Source organism: Centroberyx affinis, unplaced genomic scaffold, assembly GCF_046629955.1.
Source record: "Centroberyx affinis isolate AG114_WGS23_722 - 3 ecotype Tasmania unplaced genomic scaffold, CSIRO-AGI_Caff_v1 ptg004212l_1, whole genome shotgun sequence".
Classification (NCBI taxonomy): Eukaryota; Metazoa; Chordata; class Actinopteri; order Beryciformes; family Berycidae; genus Centroberyx; species Centroberyx affinis.
In genome coordinates, this window is record NW_027281957.1 from 9,015 (window position 1) to 28,449 (window position 19,435).

Sequence of the window (19,435 nt, forward strand, 5' to 3'; positions counted from 1 at the left end):
CAGACTCCATTCTCGCGTCTCAAGTTGCTAATCGGACTGTAAACAATGACCAGCTCAGGAAGAGGAAGTCTTGGCCCGGATGTCCGCTGGCTCCACCGGAAACCCCCAAATATTGGCCGTCGCCCCCAGAGTCTAATCTGTCGTCAGACCGATAGACGATGAGTTCCCAGATTGTACATTGGGCTCTGGAAACCACTTCTGACATCTATATGTAAATGTAGGCTACAGTTAGTCGCGCTGTCCAGTTTTGAAATGCTTTTAGTTGTTTATGGTTGACTGTAGTTGCTTACTGCATTCATTTCCACATAAATAGGCCTTTTGTCAAAACCTTGAAAATACTTTCAAGGCCCAACTGGCCCGATTTTCATGGAACTTTGTGGAAGGGTGTAGCATGGGCCAAGGAAGAAGCCATTACATTTTGGAGCGGATCCGGATCAGACTCACGAACAAGCGATAATAACACGAACCTTGGCGGAGGTCTGCGGTCAGAAGCATCGTAATCTTTAGTTTTGAAGAGCATCGTTAGTTAAGAAGCTTTTGGGAAATCCACCGTAACCTTAAGATGCTTCTTACGATGTACTTTACCATCATCTGAGGCTTACGATGCTTTAGGGAAACGCAGCCCAGATGATCAGGGACAGATTTAGGGAAACGATGTGAAAAGATGTGGAGCCGAGTCTGAGGGGATCGAGTCCTAAATTCAAGTTCAAGTCGAGTCACGAGTCATCAGCACTGGGACTCCAGTTGGATTTGAGTCCTAGTTCAGGACTTGTGTTCTGCAACACTGCAGCATAACTCCTTTTTCAACTTGGAGCCCATTTTCCCGTCAGTTTAGGTGAGTCCAGGATTTCTCTGATCGCTGTCTGTAGTTTTCTGTCATATTCTGGATTTGAGTATTGGTTAGTCAGTCTAGTCTAAAAAGGGATTTTCACAACCTGGCTGACATTCAAATAGTTCATTTTTTTTACTTGATTGATACTACATTGTTAATTTTCTGTGTTGTTTCCATGTACTGTATATTTATTACACTAAACTTAAGCTATTTTTGTATAAAATACTTCAAAATCCAGTGTCTCTTGGTGTACTTGATGTGTGTCACCTGTACTACTACTACTACTGCTACTACTACTAGTACTACTACTACTACTAATAATAATAATAATGATAATAACACCACCACTAACAAAAGCAACATATCACAAATCAATCAGCTCTACTGAGTGAAGACTGCTGGCTCCAGAGCTCGTTTAGGTCTGTCAGCAAAATTATCTGATTGCATGAATTTATTATTTGATCACCTAGAATATTTCTGGTCATCAACTGCATACAAATCAATGATAGCTAATTAAAAACACGTGATTATGGTCCATCATTAACATTTGTATTTATTGCACAAGACATTCTGTAACATTCTGTCATGAAATGTGAAACAGGTGAGACCAAACACAAATGTTTTATGAGATTCACACACTGTACTGACTGAGTAGCTTCAGCTCTACTGAGAACAGGAATGTCGTTAAAGCATTGTTTCTAACTGCTAAAAATACATTTAGAGACAATTTGTGGATTATATTTCTGATGTCATACCTAACATTAGGACTTTAAGTACAAATGAACAAAAGAAGCAAATTTCTGATAAAAAAAACCCAATGAAAACATTCAGCAACAAACACACTACACATAAATTCACTCTGAAATATTGCCTGAAACTTTCCTCTTACAGTCTGTTTAAAAAATATTAAAATGCAAAATTCTAATCTACTGTGAAAGCTACAGAGAGTAAATCCTTTTCAATTCACTGCAAAGGGAAAAAATTAAACTTGTCTCTTCAATACAATAAACAATACCCAGTTCTGGAAAGAGGCAAAAAAAAAAAAAAAACTTTAACAAGTTTCATTCCTAAATGACAAATCAAGAATATAAAAATGTGACAATTACTCTCAGAAGATGTCTGGCATTAAAGTAAAAACTTTATTATTGATCATTCCTTACAAAATAGTAACATTTTAAATGATATAACCATTTGTATTTTTCAAGTACTTGGTAAAATACTACATCTTTTTTCTACATAGATAGTTTTAAAATAAAACCAATGTGGTTTAAAGCTGCTTCAACAAACTCGACTTTTTCCACCGTTCACATCTTTATGGCAGCAAAACCAGTGTGTAACTACAGACATTTACTGCTCAATAAATCACTAAACCGCCAAACTGCCACAGCCAGAGGAAGAGCAGCAAACATTTTTCATCCACTGCGGCTGAAAAATTCACCCGAGGTTTTCACTTTTTCAATCAGCAGAGCAGAAAAGCACCGCTGAGCGCTGCCTGGTAGTCGACTGGTCAGCCACAGGAAAACATGTTCCAGCGGCAGTCAGTATACTGTTAATGCTGGTAACTTCCTCTTAAGTAAAAATATCAAAGTGGGTAGTAATAATATTAAAATCTAGTTTAAAAAATAAAATCGCTGAACCATGATTCACTGGTTGTGAAACTAAATGTGTAATCAGCAGCGTCACACGTCTGACAGGCGACTTCAAACCTTTTGGACAATAAAGGAATAAAAAGTGTAAAACTGCTGAAGAGCATCTAGACTCTAACATCAAACAAGTCAGAAACAGATTCTTCTAACACAATGCATCTCTGCTGCTGCTCTTTTCCCCAGGAATTAAAAATCTTTTTTTTTTTTTAAATGAAACGATGGATTTTCAGCAGGTTTCCGGGGCCTGAGCTTCACTAAAAACAAATGTTTCAATTCAACGAATAAAAACACTCAAATTGTAGTTATGTTATGTCACCTGACAATCAATAAATAAAGTCCAATTTAAATCAAATACTGTCAACAAACGTTTCACATGTTCAACATCAATCAATTCTCTTTAAAATATCTGCATCTCTCATCCCATTATCCAGCTGTTTTATTAGGTCTGGGTTCAGGTCTGGTTTCAGGGTGTCATGTCTGGGTTCAGGGTGTCAGGTCTCGTTCAGGGTTTCAGGTCTCGTTCAGGGTGTCAGGTTTGAGGGTTCAGGGTGTCAGGTCTGGTTCAAGGTGTCAGGTCTGGGTTCAGGGTGTCATGTCTGGGATCATGGTGTCATGTCTGGTTTCGGGGTGTCAGGTTTGAGGGTTCAGGGTGTCAGGTCTAGGTTCAGGGTGTCTGGGTTCAGGATGTCAGGTTTGAGGGTTCAGGGTGTCGGTCTGGGTTCAGGGTGTCGTTTCAGGGTGTCAGGTTTAAGGGTTCAGGGTGTCAGGTCTGGGTTCAGGGTGTCAGGTCTGTGTTCAGGGTGTCAGGTTTGAGGGTTCAGGGTGTCAGGTCTGGGTTCAGGGTGTCTGGGTTCAGGATGTCAGGTTTGAGGGTTCAGGGTGTCAGTCTGGGTTCAGGGTGTCATGTCTGGTTTCGGGGTGTCAGGTTTGAGAGTTAAGGGTGTCAGATTTGAAGGTTCAGGGTGTCAGGTCCTAGTTCCGGGTGTCAGGTTTGAGGGTTCAGGGTGTCAGGTCTGGTTCAGGGTGTCGGATTTGAGGGTTCAGGGTGTCAGGTCTGGGATCAGGGTGTCGGGTTTGAGGGTTCAGGGTGTCGGGTCTGGGTTCAGGGTGTCAGGTTTGAGGGTTCAGGGTGTCGGGTCCGGGTTGGACCTGGTTAAACCGGGTTCGGGCTCCATGTACAGCCTGGCCTGCTCCGTCAGCCTCATCTGATCGTGTGTCTTCCCAAACACCACCGTCTGCCATTCACCACACACACACACACACACACACACACACACACACACACACACACACACACACACACACACACACACACACACACACACACACACACCACTGAGACCTGCAGGACACTGACAGATTTTACCCATCTGGCCTGATGTTTTTAAATATCAATATAAATATGAAAAATGTACTGAAGAGATCAAAAAGCTTCAGTATTGGGTTGTTAGTACTGTAGAGTCTATGGCATTTTACTGAAAGATATTTGAGTGTGTTCTGATTCTACTGGGAAAAATAGATGGGATGTTATTCACTCTGTCCCATAATGTAGATGCTTTTCATGCTAAACAAAAAAAAAGATAAGATTTAAGATGCAGAAAATCAAAACACATGGGTTAGAGTTAGGGTTAGAGGGAAGAGCAAGGCACTAACACTGCCAGGGTTACAGGTTCAATTCCCACTGTGGGAAGTTGCAATCAAAGCAATCAAATAAAATCATAAGCACAAGATAAAGGATCAGAATAGAGTGTGAAAAAACAATAGAAGTGAAAAACCAACAGGATAAAAGACGTAATATAAAATAAGTGAATTGAAGGATGAGATTCTGCTGGTCTAACCTCCTCAGGCTGGTCTGGCTCATATGGGGTTAGAAGGTTTGGGATCTAGCTTTAAACTTTGTATACCATCGTTTAGACTTAACTCAGCAGTGACAGTATACACATGGAGTCAGAACATCCATCCTTATCTTACTTAATTTATTCAATCAGGTTCTCCCACTGATATTAAAGATATTTTTTTCCAGAGAAACATCATGACAAACAGAAAAGCTGCAGACAAAACAATGTACATGTGTAAAATAAAAATAAAATCCCATTAAAACTAGAAATAACCGCCTCGTGGTTGTATGCCTCCACCAATAAACTTTGTTTTATCATCGCAAGGACAGTCTTTATTTATTGAACATATATAATTCATGTGATTATTAGGTCAATTTAAAGGATTTTGGTGTCTGCTAAAGTAAGTGACAGCACTTCCACCGTTTTTGTAGAATGACCCAAGATCGTTTTCTCAGCTACAGTGGTAAGCAAAACATTATGATGTCACAGTGAAGTTGACCTTTGAACTTTTGGATATAAAATGTCATCACTTCATCTTTTTATCCTATTAGACATTTGTGTGAAATTTTGTCATAATTAGCGTATGAATTCTTGAGTTATGGCCAAAAACGTCTTTTGTGAGGTCACAGTGAGCTTGACCTTTGAACACCAAAATCTAATCAGTTCATCCTTGAGTCCAAGTTGTTTGTGCCAGATGTAATGAAATTCCCTCAAGGCGTTTCTGAGATACCGAGTTCATGAGAATGGGACGGACAGACGGACAACCCGAAAACATAATGCATAAAAAGGAAAGAGCCAAGTCAAATTTCACTGTACAAGTCTGAAAAACTGTTGGTTAAGAGAAGTCCCCACCTCCAGCTGGCTGAGTCTACACGCAGGGCATTCTGGGTAGTGGAGGTGGTTGGGTTGGGGTTGGCAGCACCAGGCCTCCAGCCCTCCATCTGCAGGGGAGCAGCTCAGCTCCTCACAGCCCAGGACCGAGCCGCTCAGCGGGGCTCCGCCCAGCAGGCTCTCCCCCTCCACCTGAGGACAGAGGGGCAGCGGGGTCACGTTTGGGGCAGTGGGGTCAGCGGGGTGAGGGGCAGCGGGGTTAAGGGCAGCGGGGTCACGTTTGGGGCAGCAGGATCAAATATTCAAGTAAAATATTAAATGGCAAAATACTGAAATATTATGAAAATACATGTGTTTAGTTTTCCTGTCGGACCTGAGTGCAGCTGAAGGTTTGCTGACTGTCGGGACTGTCGGTCCAGACTTCCAGAGCCAGACTCTTCCTCCAGCAAACCGGAATCTGGACCAGAAAAACACACAGGACAGTGGTACAAGCAGTGCAAAAACTCGACAAAAACTAAAACAAGGAGAAGTGTCATTTAGAGTTAAAGCAAATTTACTTCCGTCTACATCTAGTTTACATTTCCCCCGATCAAGTTGCACAGCATGCTGTATGACGTTTTTTCCCGTTCTGTACTAGCCAAATTACCAAGGCAAAAATTGGAAGGACAGTTCTATCCATTCAAGTTCTGTGGTTTTACCCTTAATGACGTTTTTCTTTAGGGCAGATGACACCTGGGTGTTACACTGTTTGGCAATTTTCATTAGATTCTACTTTGTACATTTATTTAAAACCTCCCAAATAGGGTTCTCAACAAAAAAGTCAAACTTAAGTTCTGCCCAAAACAGGTGAGGCCACTGCTGGTCATCACAAGGAACACCACAAGAAACGCCTGTTAGTTATTTGTTATGTTCCTGTACCACCAAAATAAACCAAGGTCACTCCAGAGGGAAACTAGCAAAAAGTCACTAACAAAAGGGGCTCAAAGGGGGAAAAGGGCCTAAAAAGAGACCCACAAGCAACTGAAAGGGGTGTAGTGTAGTAAGACACGGCCCACAGTGAGTGTCTTAGTGCTAACCTGCTTATATGTGAAACCCAACACTAACAGAAAGGGTGTAGAACTAAAACTTTTCCAAACAAAAGGACAGAAAACAAGCGGTCACAGAAACCACATGCGCTCACAGCACAGTCTCCTGAAGCGTCACTGAGCAGGACTGTGCTGGTGCCCAGCTGATCCCTGTTCGCTGTAACGAGGCAGGCTGACAGCAGCTGCGTTTACATGGAGCCTTTTAATCAGAACAGCAGCCCAATCAGAATAAAAATGCCTCATATAAACGCCTCAATCAGAATAAACTGGCCTGATCCGAATGAAATTTCATTCCGTTTGAGAGGCTGTTTAACTCTTTCATTATAAAATGTCGTCATGTAAACACTCATTCTGATCACTTTCTTTATCTCGCCTCTTTCTGCACACGCTCGTGCATTTAACGTAAGTAACGTCAATTTACGTTTCCCTTTTTTTCCTGGAGGATTTGAATGGATGTGCTTGTTATGAACCCCGGGGCGCTCGGGCCTGATGTAGGCGGTGCAGCCCGGTTTTATATCAAGTCCTGACTCCGCCTCTCCGGGCCGGTTTCGGTTTACAGGTGAAAATTACAAATGGAGCCAATCATTGCGGGGGCAAAACAAAACAAAACGTCTTTTTCTGACACTTATGGAGTCGTATGTTTTGATCAAACTGTTGCTTCATCAGAAAGAACAGCAGTAAAGAAATAACCGACGCAGGTCCATCTTTTAAAAATGTAAGCCCGTGTCAGAGTGCTGATTCAGTGTTTTGCATGTCAAAAACTTTTATTCTGATTCCATACTGTGGAGCATGTAAACCGATGTAAACGCACATCTTAATGCGATCGTTATATTTAGCGCTCATGTAAACACTTGCGTGGCGATCTTCCTTCAGAATGATTTCATTCAGAATGAAAAAAAAATGTCTCATGTAACCGCAGCTAGTGAGGCTGCCTGTCTGAGTGACAGCTGTCTGTCAAAAAAAAACCCATAAAAAGCACCACTGATCTGATGTGTTGAGGTTGAACACGTTGCACCTTTAAACGGCACTGTACAAGGTTCTGTTCTGAAAGAGTACATCAACACTAAATCACAAGGGGCAGAAAATCTCTGCTGCTCTGCTCTCTATGGGTTGAAACCTTAAAGCATGTTGAACTCCTGGCCACGCCCCCATCAGTGATGTCACAGCAGGTGTTTTCCATCAGCCGGTCCGCTTCCATCAAGGTGAAAACACCTGCTCTGACATCACTGATTGCGGTGTTGGTGAATGGAAATGTATTTTCCTTTCCTGTCATGATAGTGAGGGATTGTGGGATACCTCAGAGACCTCCGTCACCCCTAGCAACACCTCGCTGTCCTTCACTAGGTAGTCTGCACACTGGGGATATTACATACAAACACACACACACACACACACAGAGGGAAACACCCAATAAGATTAACATTATAGTGGGATCGTTAGCGGGTTAAAGGATGATGTGAGCTCACCTGGTCCTGGCTGCTCCTGCTGGTTTTGAACGGCGTCGGGGTTTGAGGCGTCGGCAGCAGGAAGGCTTTGATCCCTCTGGGAGTCCTGAACCTCACAACAGTTACAGCACTGCGTTTAGCTTCAGTTTACTGGCACAACATGTAAAGCTGCACTTGGCGAGATGTTCCTGTAAACCTGCAGGAGGTGATGCTGCAGCAGAGCAGAGCGTCTCATCCCCACTAACTGACTCGCTGCTGATTCTCACTCTTCTTTTAAAAGAGAAAAGATGTACCGGTTTGTTCTGCTTGTATGGAAAATAGTGAGAAAACTCATGGAGTGTAAACAAGAAGCTCTTTGGAAGGCCAGGTAAGAAAACACAGTTTCCCTGGGTACAGGACGATGTTTTCCTTCACACTGATGAAGACCGGCCTGGATCTTTATGACCTGACCGGACTTCATGACTTATTTCTGACTCATCTTAACCCAACACCTCCACACAAGAGAGCCTTGGTCCCTGAAGGAAAACCCAGTCCCGTATCCAGGAAACAGAGCTTTCTCTTCAAAGTCTTATACTGAACTCGAACTTCTTTTCTAGTTTCAACAACAGATTCTGTTACCTTTCAACACAACAATGTAATTGACACGTCGATAACACAAAAGTAACACAAATCTGTGTGTTCCTAATCTAGAAACGCGGAAATGAGACATGACACATCCGTCCAAAGTCTGGATAATGAAAGTAAGACTTGGTTTGTCTGGTAAAAAATAGTGAACATGGCTTGTTGAATCCACCAGCCGCTGAGACCTCTGACCCCACCCGGCCAAACAAATCAAGCGCACCTAAAGCTGACTGAACTACTGTTGAACATACTCAGTGGAGTCGTCGTGTCGGTCCTTCTGGTTTGGGCTGGAGGTGCTGTTGGGGCGTCTGTGGGTGCAGATGGGGGTGGAGGTGAGCGCAGGTCTGTCCAGCTTCAGATCCTCAACTCCACATGTGTTGAAGAACTGAGGAGAGACAGGAGACATCAAGGTAAGTTATGGGCAGTGCTGATGTCAAATTCCATGACTTTTCCAAGACTTTCCATAACTAACTTCCACGATCTAAAACTGTTCTTCCTTCCTGGTTTGTAAATTTGTTTTTCAGTTGCTAATGCAATGAATGTGTGAAGGAGATACGTGATCGGAGTTCAAGATCAATACAACCAGGATACGATATGATCAATAAAAATTCAGTGAACAAAATCTGACTGTGCAGAATTCTGTTTATTTCAGAGACTCAAATCTTTCCAGCGATGCCATTGGCTGCTAGAATGTAAACAACAATTTAAAAATGTCATTACAAAGTGACAATAATATAATTTGGATGGAGAGCTTGTGAAACTGTGATGGTCAAGAGTCTCATTAGTGATTACTACAGCAGAATAACATGGAGCTGATATCACCATTCATGTTCCTGACAGCAGAATAACATGGAGCTGATATCACCATTCATGTTCCTGACAGCAGAATAACATGGAGCTGATATCACCATTCATGTTCCTGACAGCAGAATAACATGGAGCTGATATCACCATTCATGTTCCTGACAGCAGAATAACATGGAGCTGATATCATGATTCAGTCACATAGTGAATTTCGATATATTGTCCCATCACTACAAATGACTGCAGGTGTGTTGGCCAAAAATATGTCAGTGAGTGTCATGGTGAAAAGCTCCCACACTACTGTGAGATCATGCTTCCACACAGTGACAGACCCGCTGCTCTTTTTAAAGATGCATCATGTAAAATAATAAACTCCTCCATATCAGAGGAACAAATGACCGGTGGAAAGATGTTTCATGAAGGAACTTAATCAAGATTCGCAGATTCTGGCCGCTCACCTTCCCACACTCCTCTGCAAAATCTCCACGCTTACTCATTCAAATGAATGGGTTGGGGTTGGGGTTAATGGACACTCACCAACAGGATGACTAATTACATTGAATTGACATTTTAATTTAATAAATATAGTACTAAGCGAGTCTTTAGTGGTGCATTATGGGAGCGGTTCCATGTGTAAACGTTTTGTTCAAAACCCGGACCAGCTGGGAAAATCTGGGCAGGAAAATCGAATGAAAAACAAAACTGTTCTCAACGACTCCCGCTGAGGTGCTCTTGAGCAAGGCAGTGAACCGCCGCCTGCTGCAGTGAGAATGAATGAATGTGAAGCAGAGTGGAGCTGAAATAGAGGGTTTGTGCTCTGTCAACCTTTCCAGGATCAATAAAGGGTTCATTTTTAAAAACTACACCCTACTGGTTTCATAACCCTCCTGAGCAGCTGCATGCTTCTGTTTCCTGCTGCTGCCACCTTGTGGACACAGAAAGCATAACAGCCCCTGTTGGCTCAAAGACACACACAGCATGTCTGTTCTATCTTCTCCCCATGCTGTTGACAGTGATTTTACACTGGATACCGCTGAAGGCACCGAGGCTTGTATCGTTTTCAGAGAAGCAGGGGATCGATGACGAACCACCTGATCGGTTTGCGTTTCAGGTTGTAGACATGAGGAGTGAGGAGTGTGTGGCCGTGCAGGACCACTGTTGCATTTTCTTTAAATTTTGGTATCTTCCTTTTTTCTTTTTTCACTTGAATTTGAATTTTTACAAGGGCCTTTATCCACTGAATAACCACCCAAACCTATTAAATACTTGGGCATGGCATATGATATATAATGATTTGGCTGCTCTATTGTTTTTCTACCAGCAGGTGTCACTAGTGCACACTCCCCCTCAGAGGTGTTTACCTCTGAGGGGGAGAAAGGCAGCGCTCCCACCAGCTGACTCTCGCTCCAGGAGGCGCTGCTGTCCAGGCAGGAGGCGCTGTCCAGGCAGGAGGCGCTGTCAGCCGGCTGCTGCTGCTGCTGCGGCTCGGCCTGCAGACAGCAACACAGACGGGTTTTAACTCACACTACTGTCTACACAGCAGGGTCGGGTCCATTCATGAACTGAAGTGAGAATGCATGGTGAATCCAGCTCAGCTCCTGCAGTGTGAGTGTGAAAGTCTCCCAGCTGTAAGGAAACATGAAATTCCATGATATTCCACTAACAGAGTTTGTCTTGACTCTAAACATTATAAATCCAACATTATGAATCAAAAAGACTAAAGAAAAGAGTTCAACAAATCAAACACATTCAGTCAAAATGTATGGATTACCATTACATGTAACATTTTATAATATTCAGTATTGATAATATATAACACTATGTGTAATTTCAGATATGTGGTAATAAAAACAAAAAACATAGAATTTCTCTGAATTTCACTGAATTATATTCAATTTAAATTCCAATTCTGTTTCCTGACGGTTTTTTCTAATTCCAATTCCACAGCTGAATTGAAATTGATGAGTTCATTCATGAATCGACCCCAACCTGCTGCACTCTGCGGACTCTCTGTGTTAAATGTAAAGAGTGACTCTGGTGGTGTTTTACATAGCTCCTGCTCAGATCGGTGGTGGAGTCGGCCTCCTCTCTGTACGGGCGGGCGGAGAACGCCGTCAGTTCCTGTTTCAGCGGTGAGGTCACTTCCTTCAGGCTGCAGCTCCAGGCCGCTGGATCCTGTGATGCGGGAAGGTCAGAGGTTACAGCTGGACAAACACAACCAGACAGGCTGAAAAATGGTTTACCACTGGGTCTCTAAAACCTCAAAGAGGCTCCATGTCAGACTGTGGAGCATTACAAACCACCATGGGACACAGGAAATGTTTCATTCCAAAATTAAATTTACTGCAGTGCTGAAGTCCTTGGTTTACTAAATACCTGATAGCACAACATTAAACCAAATGATGGAACTTTTTAAAGAACAGTAGACAGCTTAGGTCCTTAGTTCATGAAATGTTTACTTTTACAGACTGGATGCTCTAGACTTTAGAGACGTGAATAATGAACGTCAGTTGATGATTTTTTCCCCCCAAAATGGATATAAAATAGAGCTCTTCATAGAGTATATACATGTGGAGAACTAACATCACAGCAGAACGTCTATCCTAGTCAAACTCTGTGGTTTCATGTTGCAGTGATGTTTGGGGATAATAAGTTCTGGTTTTTAGGTTCCCAGTACAGGTTCTACTGCAGGTTACAGTGCTAAACACTGTTCTCTAGACACTCGGTCACAGTCAACACAGTAATTCTTTAGTCCTTCACTCAGTGAGGTAGTGGAGCGCAGTTCACCCACCTGTTTAGTGGCAGAATAGAGTTCATCACCTATTTAGGCTGACATAAATCTTTGTGAGATAAATTAATAATATACTTTTCTTAGTAAGTAATACCAAACTGATGTAAGTTTGAGGATAGGACCTTTAAAAGAGGAAAAAAAAGCATAAATGAATGCTTTTAGAATTAACGCATATGATTACTGTAATTATTGGTGGTTGTGTGCTTTATGATAATCCCCAACTGGACGTCAGAGTTTAGCCATCTTTTTATTCACCACAACATCACTGCCAGTAGTGGAGTGCTGTTGCTTGTAAACCACCTCCATCCGCTCCAGACGGCCTGCCAGCTCGCCGCCGGCCGGAGAGAAGAGGCAGTCAGCGGGGGGGCGGGTGGAGGAGGCGGGGGGGCGGGTGGAGGCGCTGCGGTCCGCCTGGCTGCTGAAGCTGCAGCTGGTGGAGCGGTCTGCCTGCTGGAGGGGCAGAGCATAGGGGAGCTATTATTATTATTATTATTATTATCACTATGCACTAAGTTTGTGCCGGTTTATTATTATTTGTCTTCTGCCGTGGCTCAAATTGCCGTGAGCTGGAATGAGTGAAAACCATGAAACTTGGCCCAATAACTGGAAATGATGTGCAAATGCTTCCCAAGAAATATGAGCCCAGTCCGCCAGATGGTGGCGCTGTAATTAAGGCCCAAAAATGCAATTTTGGAAAGGCCACGCCCCTCACACCGTAAATCCGACTGACTTGAAATTTGACACACGAGTCCAGCTCAATGTGCTCTACAAAAAAGCCTCTTGCACCATAAAAGTCCGCCATGATGGATTTTTTGCTAATTTACATAATGTGAAAATCTACTTTTTGGATTTTGTCAATGTTGTCAACACCAAATTTGATATACGGCCTTGGGGGACTGCGATACACATTTCTATTATAAATGAGCAAGATCGGTCGAAAAACATGGCCGCCATCAACAAAAATATCTTCGCAAAGGGCGGGGCTTAGCAAATATTGTCCATAACTCATTAACCATTTGTCCGATCATCATAAATCTTGGTAGCTAACTTCAGTCCGTGTTTGGGAATAGGTCTACCAAAGCATTTTGAGCTCGACCCATAGGGGGCACCACAAATGCCACAAACGTGTATCTGAAAACCCTGTGGACAGAATTTCACCAGAATTGGTGTGCATGCTCCGGGGGCAAGTATTAACCAAAATCTGAAGTGCCATATTGATCGGTGCAAGTGGGCGTGGCCTATCACATATTTGCTCATAACTCAAGATGCCTTTGAGCAATCCTGATTAAACTCACTGGAGACATTCTGCGCTATCTCCTGAACATACACACCGAGTTTCGTTCAAATACGATGGAGGGGGGACGAATGGCGGAACTTTGAGTGCACAATTGAAATGCTGCATACATTGTAATGATGAAAGTGTGTGATTGGTCTCGCTCCTTTAAACAGAATTACAGTAAACTAGCTGAAGTGACTTTGCTCACCTTTGTGAAGCCTGAAACCCGCTCGTTGCTGCTAGCGGCTTTAATTTTGGCCGACTGAGCTGCTTCCTTCCGTGAAGCGAAACAAGGTTTGAACCCTCAAATTGCCGCTTGCGGCTATATTTATTATCGTTGTTATTATTGGTTGAAACTACCTGTTCAGTAGCTGTAATAGCAGTAGTACTAGTAGTAGTACTAGCAGTAGTAGTAGCAGTAGCAGTAGCAGTAGTAGTAGCAGTAGTAGTAGTAGTAGTATTATTTGGACTTAAAAGTAGTAGTAGTAGCAATAGTAGTAGTAGCAGTAGTAGTAGTATTAGTTGGACTTAAAAGTAGTAGTAGTAGCAGTAGTAGTAGTAGCAGTAGTATTAGTAGTACTCTTGTTTTTGGGCATTTGTTCTCAGTTAATCAGTTGAATGTTTTGATTTTATTTAGAAATAATATTATAGAAATAATTATCTACTGGAAGGTATCTAAAACAAAATACTGTCTTGGCATCTGTATTGAGGTTGGAGGTTGGAGCCAGTACTGCAGCCTCACCTCGTTAGGGCCCAGAGCTCATTAGGGCCCAGAGCTCATTAGGGCCCAGAGCTCGTTAGGGCCCAGAGCTCGTTAGGGCCCAGAACTCCAGAACAAAGCATCAAGGATTAGCGATTGGTGACTAAAATGTTCTGTAACAGGCTGGCTGTCCCATTTCACTTACAGAACATCTTTCATGTTCATTACATCCTGATGAAAATGAAACCAGGATCTAGAAAGGCTTAAGCCTTGGCCGTCAACAATTCTATGTCTGTAGCAAAATTAAAATAAACATTGTACACAGACAGACAGACAGATATATGGGTGTTGAGTTAGTTCCCATAGATTCTGTCTGAGATTACCTTAGTGGAGATGTTAGCCATGCAGCAGGTCCTGGACCTCCTCCTGAAGGCCGGTTTGGTGGAGGAGGAGCTGGAGGAGGTGTTGCAGGAGGTGTTGCAGGAGGTGCTGCAGGAGGTTCTGTAGGAGGTTCTGCAGGAGGCTCTGCATGAGGAGCTCCAGGAGGTTCTGCAGGAGGTGGGCGGGTCCTGAAGATACCCCTCCCTCTCCACCTTCCTCTTCAGAGTGGAGTTCCAGTGGTTTTTGATGGAGTTGTCTGTCCTGGGAACAAAACCTCATCCATTCATATGAGATCTTAGAATCTCATACTCCATTCACACTGAGACACTTTGTGCGTCTTGAGCTGATCGGATAGCCGTCCGATGGCAAAAGAGCCAAGTGTAACTGCAACCAAGACGCCCTGGAGACGGTCTGCTGTCCGACTGCTCAAACCACCTTCTGAGACGCATCGTATCCTCAGTTAGCAAAGTGTAAATACATCTGTCTTGTCAAGTCGCATTTGCCAAACCTCAACCTCATTCAATGTGCAACGTAAAGGGCTTTTTACACAGAACGCGACAGCCGCCTGGTCCCCATTCATTTTCAATGAGAGGTGTGCGGGGAGACGCGGAGGAGCGGCCAGATCGGCAGGCAGACACCGGTTTGCTCTCATGAAATGAGTGAAATTAGTTTGTTCTGTTGTCACTGAGAAAATCTGATTCTCGTGATCTGTGATTTCCCCAAACTTCATGATGAGACATTAATGAGCCCCAAAGTGTCGGTGTCGGTGCAAGAGATGTATCAGGTACAAACATTACAATTCAGTAGTTATATGTGGCTATGAAAACATATGCAAACGTTAGCTAGCTAGCTAGCTATCGTTATTGCAGAATCTTGTAGACTACACAGCTGTGCGTTGCGGCCGTTTCTATGGTCACCATGCACAGAGCGCCAGCTGTTTTTTCCCTTCACATGAGGTGCAGTGAGCGCTGCAGAGAGGCGGTGTGAGTCTGCAGGTCGCTTCCTGTGTAAAAAGCCCTTAACTCCTCCTCAGCTGTTTGTGATCAATGTGGCCAGATGTGAATGGAATGTGGATAAAATCAGATCTGGATTCTGTCCAGATAAGAGAAAAGAAATGACAAGTGGAAATGGAGCCTTAGAGCTTAATTCTCCCAGACCTGAGCAGGGTTTGCCTGGTCCGGACTGGTCCGCACCAGACTGTTTCACTTTCTTGTTATGTTTCCAACAGTGACAGAGTCATTACTGAGGTGGCAGGTGTTAATGTGACTGGAGAATTTTCTTCTTGATTTGTCGTGTCGTTGTCGAGAGTGAGGGAAAATGTCAACAGGTGCGAACGTTACAGTTGAATCAATTTGTAGCGGGCCGAGAGGCTGCAGGTCTTCTCTCCAAACAAAGATTACACTGACTGGCTCACCTTCAACCAGAGAGCAGGAACCAATCGGTGAAGTCACCTGTTCTACTCTATTCTACTCTACCTGCCAGGCAGTAGCTTGGAGATTTCGGCCCAGCGGTTTCCCAGCATGCTGTGGGCCTGGAAGATGACCTGGTCCTCCTCCAGCGTCCAGCAGCTCTTCTTCACGCTCGGGTTCAGGTGGTTGTGCCAGCGCTCGCGGCACTGCTTCCCGATGCGGCTCTGCAGGTGCTTGGCGATGAGCGACCAGCGCCTCACACCGAACTTACACACCAGCTGGATGACCTGGATCACATCAGATCAGATCAGATCAGATCAGATCAGATCACATCAGATCACATCACATCAGATCACATCACATCAGATCACATCAGATCAAATCACATCAGATCACATCAGATCATATCAGATCAGATCAGATCAGATCAGATCAGATCAGATCACATCAGATCACATCAGATCATATCATATCAGATCACATCAGATCAGATCACATCAGATCACATCAGATCATATCAGATCAGATCACATCAGATCACATCAGATCAGATCATATCAGATCATATCAGATCACATCACATCAGATCACATCAGATCAGATCACATCAGATCACATCAGATCATATCAGATCAGATCACATCAGATCAGATCACATCACATCACATCAGATTAGATGAGGATCCCCTGTGGGCAAACTGTGTTGTTGCAGCAGCAAACAGTAATAGGATACAGCAAAAGAAAGTAGAATATAAATAGTAGATTATTGTACCTATTACCTATTATATACTAGTAGATTATAGGTTTATAAATTTAAAAGTTTGCACTATTACGATCTAAGCAGTATCAGCCCAAGCCTTCAGTTAGGTCTGGTTTACCCTCTCGTCCTCCTCCTTGGTCCAGGGACCTTTGACCAGATCTGGATTCAGTATCTTCTGCCACCGCCGCTGACATTCGACCTCTGACCTCTGAAACTCCACCTCTGACCTCTGATCCTGACAGGAAGCAGGAAGACAGTCAGGAGGCACATTCTACATTCTAAATTCTACACTTTTTCCAGGCCTTCACTTCTTCACTGGAACTGAGGAGCTTGAATGTCAGCTAGACCTCATCACTCTACCGCTGAACATTATTTTACACTACAACTAATATCACAACATATATTAGATAGTACACCTGGAAATGATCAAATTCATTTTCCAGACTTGTGTATGAACCTGCCTGCTGAGCACCAGGTGTCACTTTAACACTGCGTCTCTGTTTTAGCTCTCATATCGCCCAGGATCTGTATGGAGATGTAAAGCCCAGCTTTAGACCAAGCAGTAAATACAGTAAACACTCACTTTGAAATGAAGGGCTACAAAAGACCAGCTGTTTGGTCCGAGCTCCTTCACCAGCTGCTGCAGCTTCTCATCCTGCAGAGGAAGAGGAGGAAACACGACCAACAGCTTCAGGTACATGAAGACCAAAACGCTCATCAGGAGTATCAGCTGGGTTTGGTTAGCTGTGGTTCTCTGCATCTTCAAATGGGAATCAAATGGGTTCAGAGAGATGAAATGCTGTCGGCTACATGTACTGAACCAGCTACATGTCACTTTTGTTTCCAAGCCCTGGTTGTCTTGTAATTGTCCAGTTCGAACCTAAACTCTTCTTTATTTATTCTCTCCTCTTATACACTGTAACTCTTTTAATTTGTTTTGTTTTATTGATCTTATCCTGTATTTCTTATCTAATGTCTTATATATCTTGTGTAAAGCACTTTGAATTGCCTATGTGGACAGAATGTGCGATATAAATGAACTTGCCTTGCCTACAGAACGAATACAGAAATGCAGCTAAATCATTAAAATACAACAAGAATGAAGACGAATGTTGTGAAAAGCTAGAAAAGCACTCAAATACTCAAATATTTGATCAACAAAACTTCACATGGGCCCAGCTGTAACTTCACCTCCTCTTTAGTCCATTTAGACTTCTGTGCTGTGGCTCTGGAGCATCGGCCTTCGAGACATTTATACCCCAGGCAGCTGGACTGGCTCTTTGTGCTGAGGAAGACACAAGACAGCAGGGTCAGAGGTCAGGCTAGTTAGCGTTATAAACAGTAAGACAGAGGCATCAGTCCAATAAAGCCTCAGCTGTGGAAAAGTCTCTGCATCTGATATTATGTACCACCAAAGAAACCCACTAATATCCACTGAGCGAACTAAATACTGACTAAAAACTAGATTACTGATTGATTGACTAGTTATTATTATTATTTGTGTGATATTTATTAGCTGTAGGTCACCAAACTATCAGCTTAGAGGGAACAACTGGCTTCCTATTAGATTACAGGCAATTTTTTACTTGATCTTTGTTCTTCACTGTAAAGATCAAAATATAATTTAATATGTTGATTTTATATATGTTGTAAAATCAAATGTGGACTCTCTTAGGCTAACATGACATTAAGTACATCATCCAATCACTGCCCATGATTCTAAACAGACCCACAGTTGTCAGTCCTACAAACGACCATTAATCAATTAGTTGACTGACAGAAAATTAATCAAATCGATTAATTGGTTTAGTCATTTATCAAGTCAAAATACCAAACATTTGCTTCACAAATGCTAAAATTAGCTGATTTTCTCCATTTCATATCAATGTAAAATGAATACTTTGTGTTTTCTGGCTGCTGTTCAGACTGAGGAAGAAATCTGAAGAATCACTTTGGACTCTGGGAACTGTGATGATATTTGTCATTATTTTTGACATTTTACAGACTAAATGATTAATCGATTAATCCACAAAATAATCAATAATGAAAATAATCATTAGCTGTGATCTGTGCCTGGTCTGGTGTGTTTCAGACTCACCAGGTCCTGCGGCTTCTGGTGCCGCTGCTCCTCATTATCACTGCTGATATGAAATGAAAGTTTACACACTTGACTGGACTGGCTGCTGGGAAAAAACACCAGAATACCTCAAGTTATTCACACACTCCACCTCCATCACAGACTTCAGACAAAAGCCTAACTCCATACTGACACCGGAGCCGGCCCCAGGCATAAACAGTTTATGTGCTGGTTTAGGGCCACAGACGTCTGTGCTCCATCATGGGGCCTCGTAATTCAAGGATTTGAATCCTCTGAGTGTATAGATCTGCTGTTGCAGTGAAATCATACAGGAAAGCAACTTCTCCAGTTATCAATATAATAATGAACAGGCATAGAAAGTAGTAGGCTATAATATTGTTGCTGAATGATACTTATGAAACTGAAGCACATTTAGCTTACCCAGGTTTGAGCTCTATACACACACATCCGAGTACACAGGCTTACAATTAACTAGCTAACCTTGCATGATATATATTTTTTTCTCTTGATAGATTACACTATACTGCACAAGACAGTTGTCAACAATTACGCTTGGAATATTTTTCAGACTATAACAAGTTTTTGAATGCCTAATAAAAAGTCTATTCCTGGGTTGCATTACTGAGATCAGCTGGTTAGATCCTTTCACACCACCAGTTCTACCTTTTACCCAGCTCATTGCTTTGGTATGAAACGGGCTGTACAGTTTCATCCCATAATGTGATGACTGCTGTAAGCGAGGAAATTTGTTTATCAGCTGCGCATGTGTAATGTTTAGTGTTATAGGGCCACAAATTTCTTGTTTAGGGCCACCAAAACCCTGCGGCCAGGCCTGACACAATTGATAAAACCTGAAACAACAGATAAAAAATCAAAATGTAAGTCTATGCTGCTGTTTTCACTTCAAGTGTCAGTAAC

The 19,435-nt window shown here is 42.8% G+C and overlaps 1 protein-coding gene across 1 annotated transcript; it reads right to left on the bottom strand.

The window, feature by feature from the left end:
* Window positions 1–5,123: 5,123 nt before the first annotated feature.
* On the bottom strand, window positions 5,124–18,552 carry LOC139664276 (myb-related protein A-like). Its single transcript, XM_071543048.1, has 14 exons — window positions 18,518–18,552; window positions 17,611–17,704; window positions 16,997–17,074; window positions 16,538–16,627; window positions 15,726–15,946; window positions 14,253–14,511; window positions 12,149–12,340; window positions 11,152–11,277; window positions 10,464–10,592; window positions 8,550–8,683; window positions 7,699–7,774; window positions 7,529–7,588; window positions 5,521–5,604; window positions 5,124–5,339 (listed from the first exon to the last, which is right to left on the bottom strand). Exons 1-14 carry the CDS (start codon window positions 18,550–18,552, stop codon window positions 5,124–5,126), a joined length of 1,794 nt encoding a protein of 597 aa, XP_071399149.1.
* Between the last annotated feature and the right edge of the window lie 883 nt (window positions 18,553–19,435).

Bases quoted from the DNA above. Each gene is read 5' to 3' on its own strand.
- LOC139664276 (XM_071543048.1), bottom strand. From the start codon at position 18,552: ATGAGGAGCAGCGGCACCAGAAGCCGCAGGACCTG. The intron at 12,341-14,252 runs GTAATCTCAGAC...CCCCTCCAGCAG, and splicing joins TGGCTAACATCTCCACTAAG to GCAGACCGCTCCACCAGCTG. The intron at 5,340-5,520 runs GTCCGACAGGAA...CTCTGTCCTCAG, and splicing joins AAACCTTCAGCTGCACTCAG to GTGGAGGGGGAGAGCCTGCT.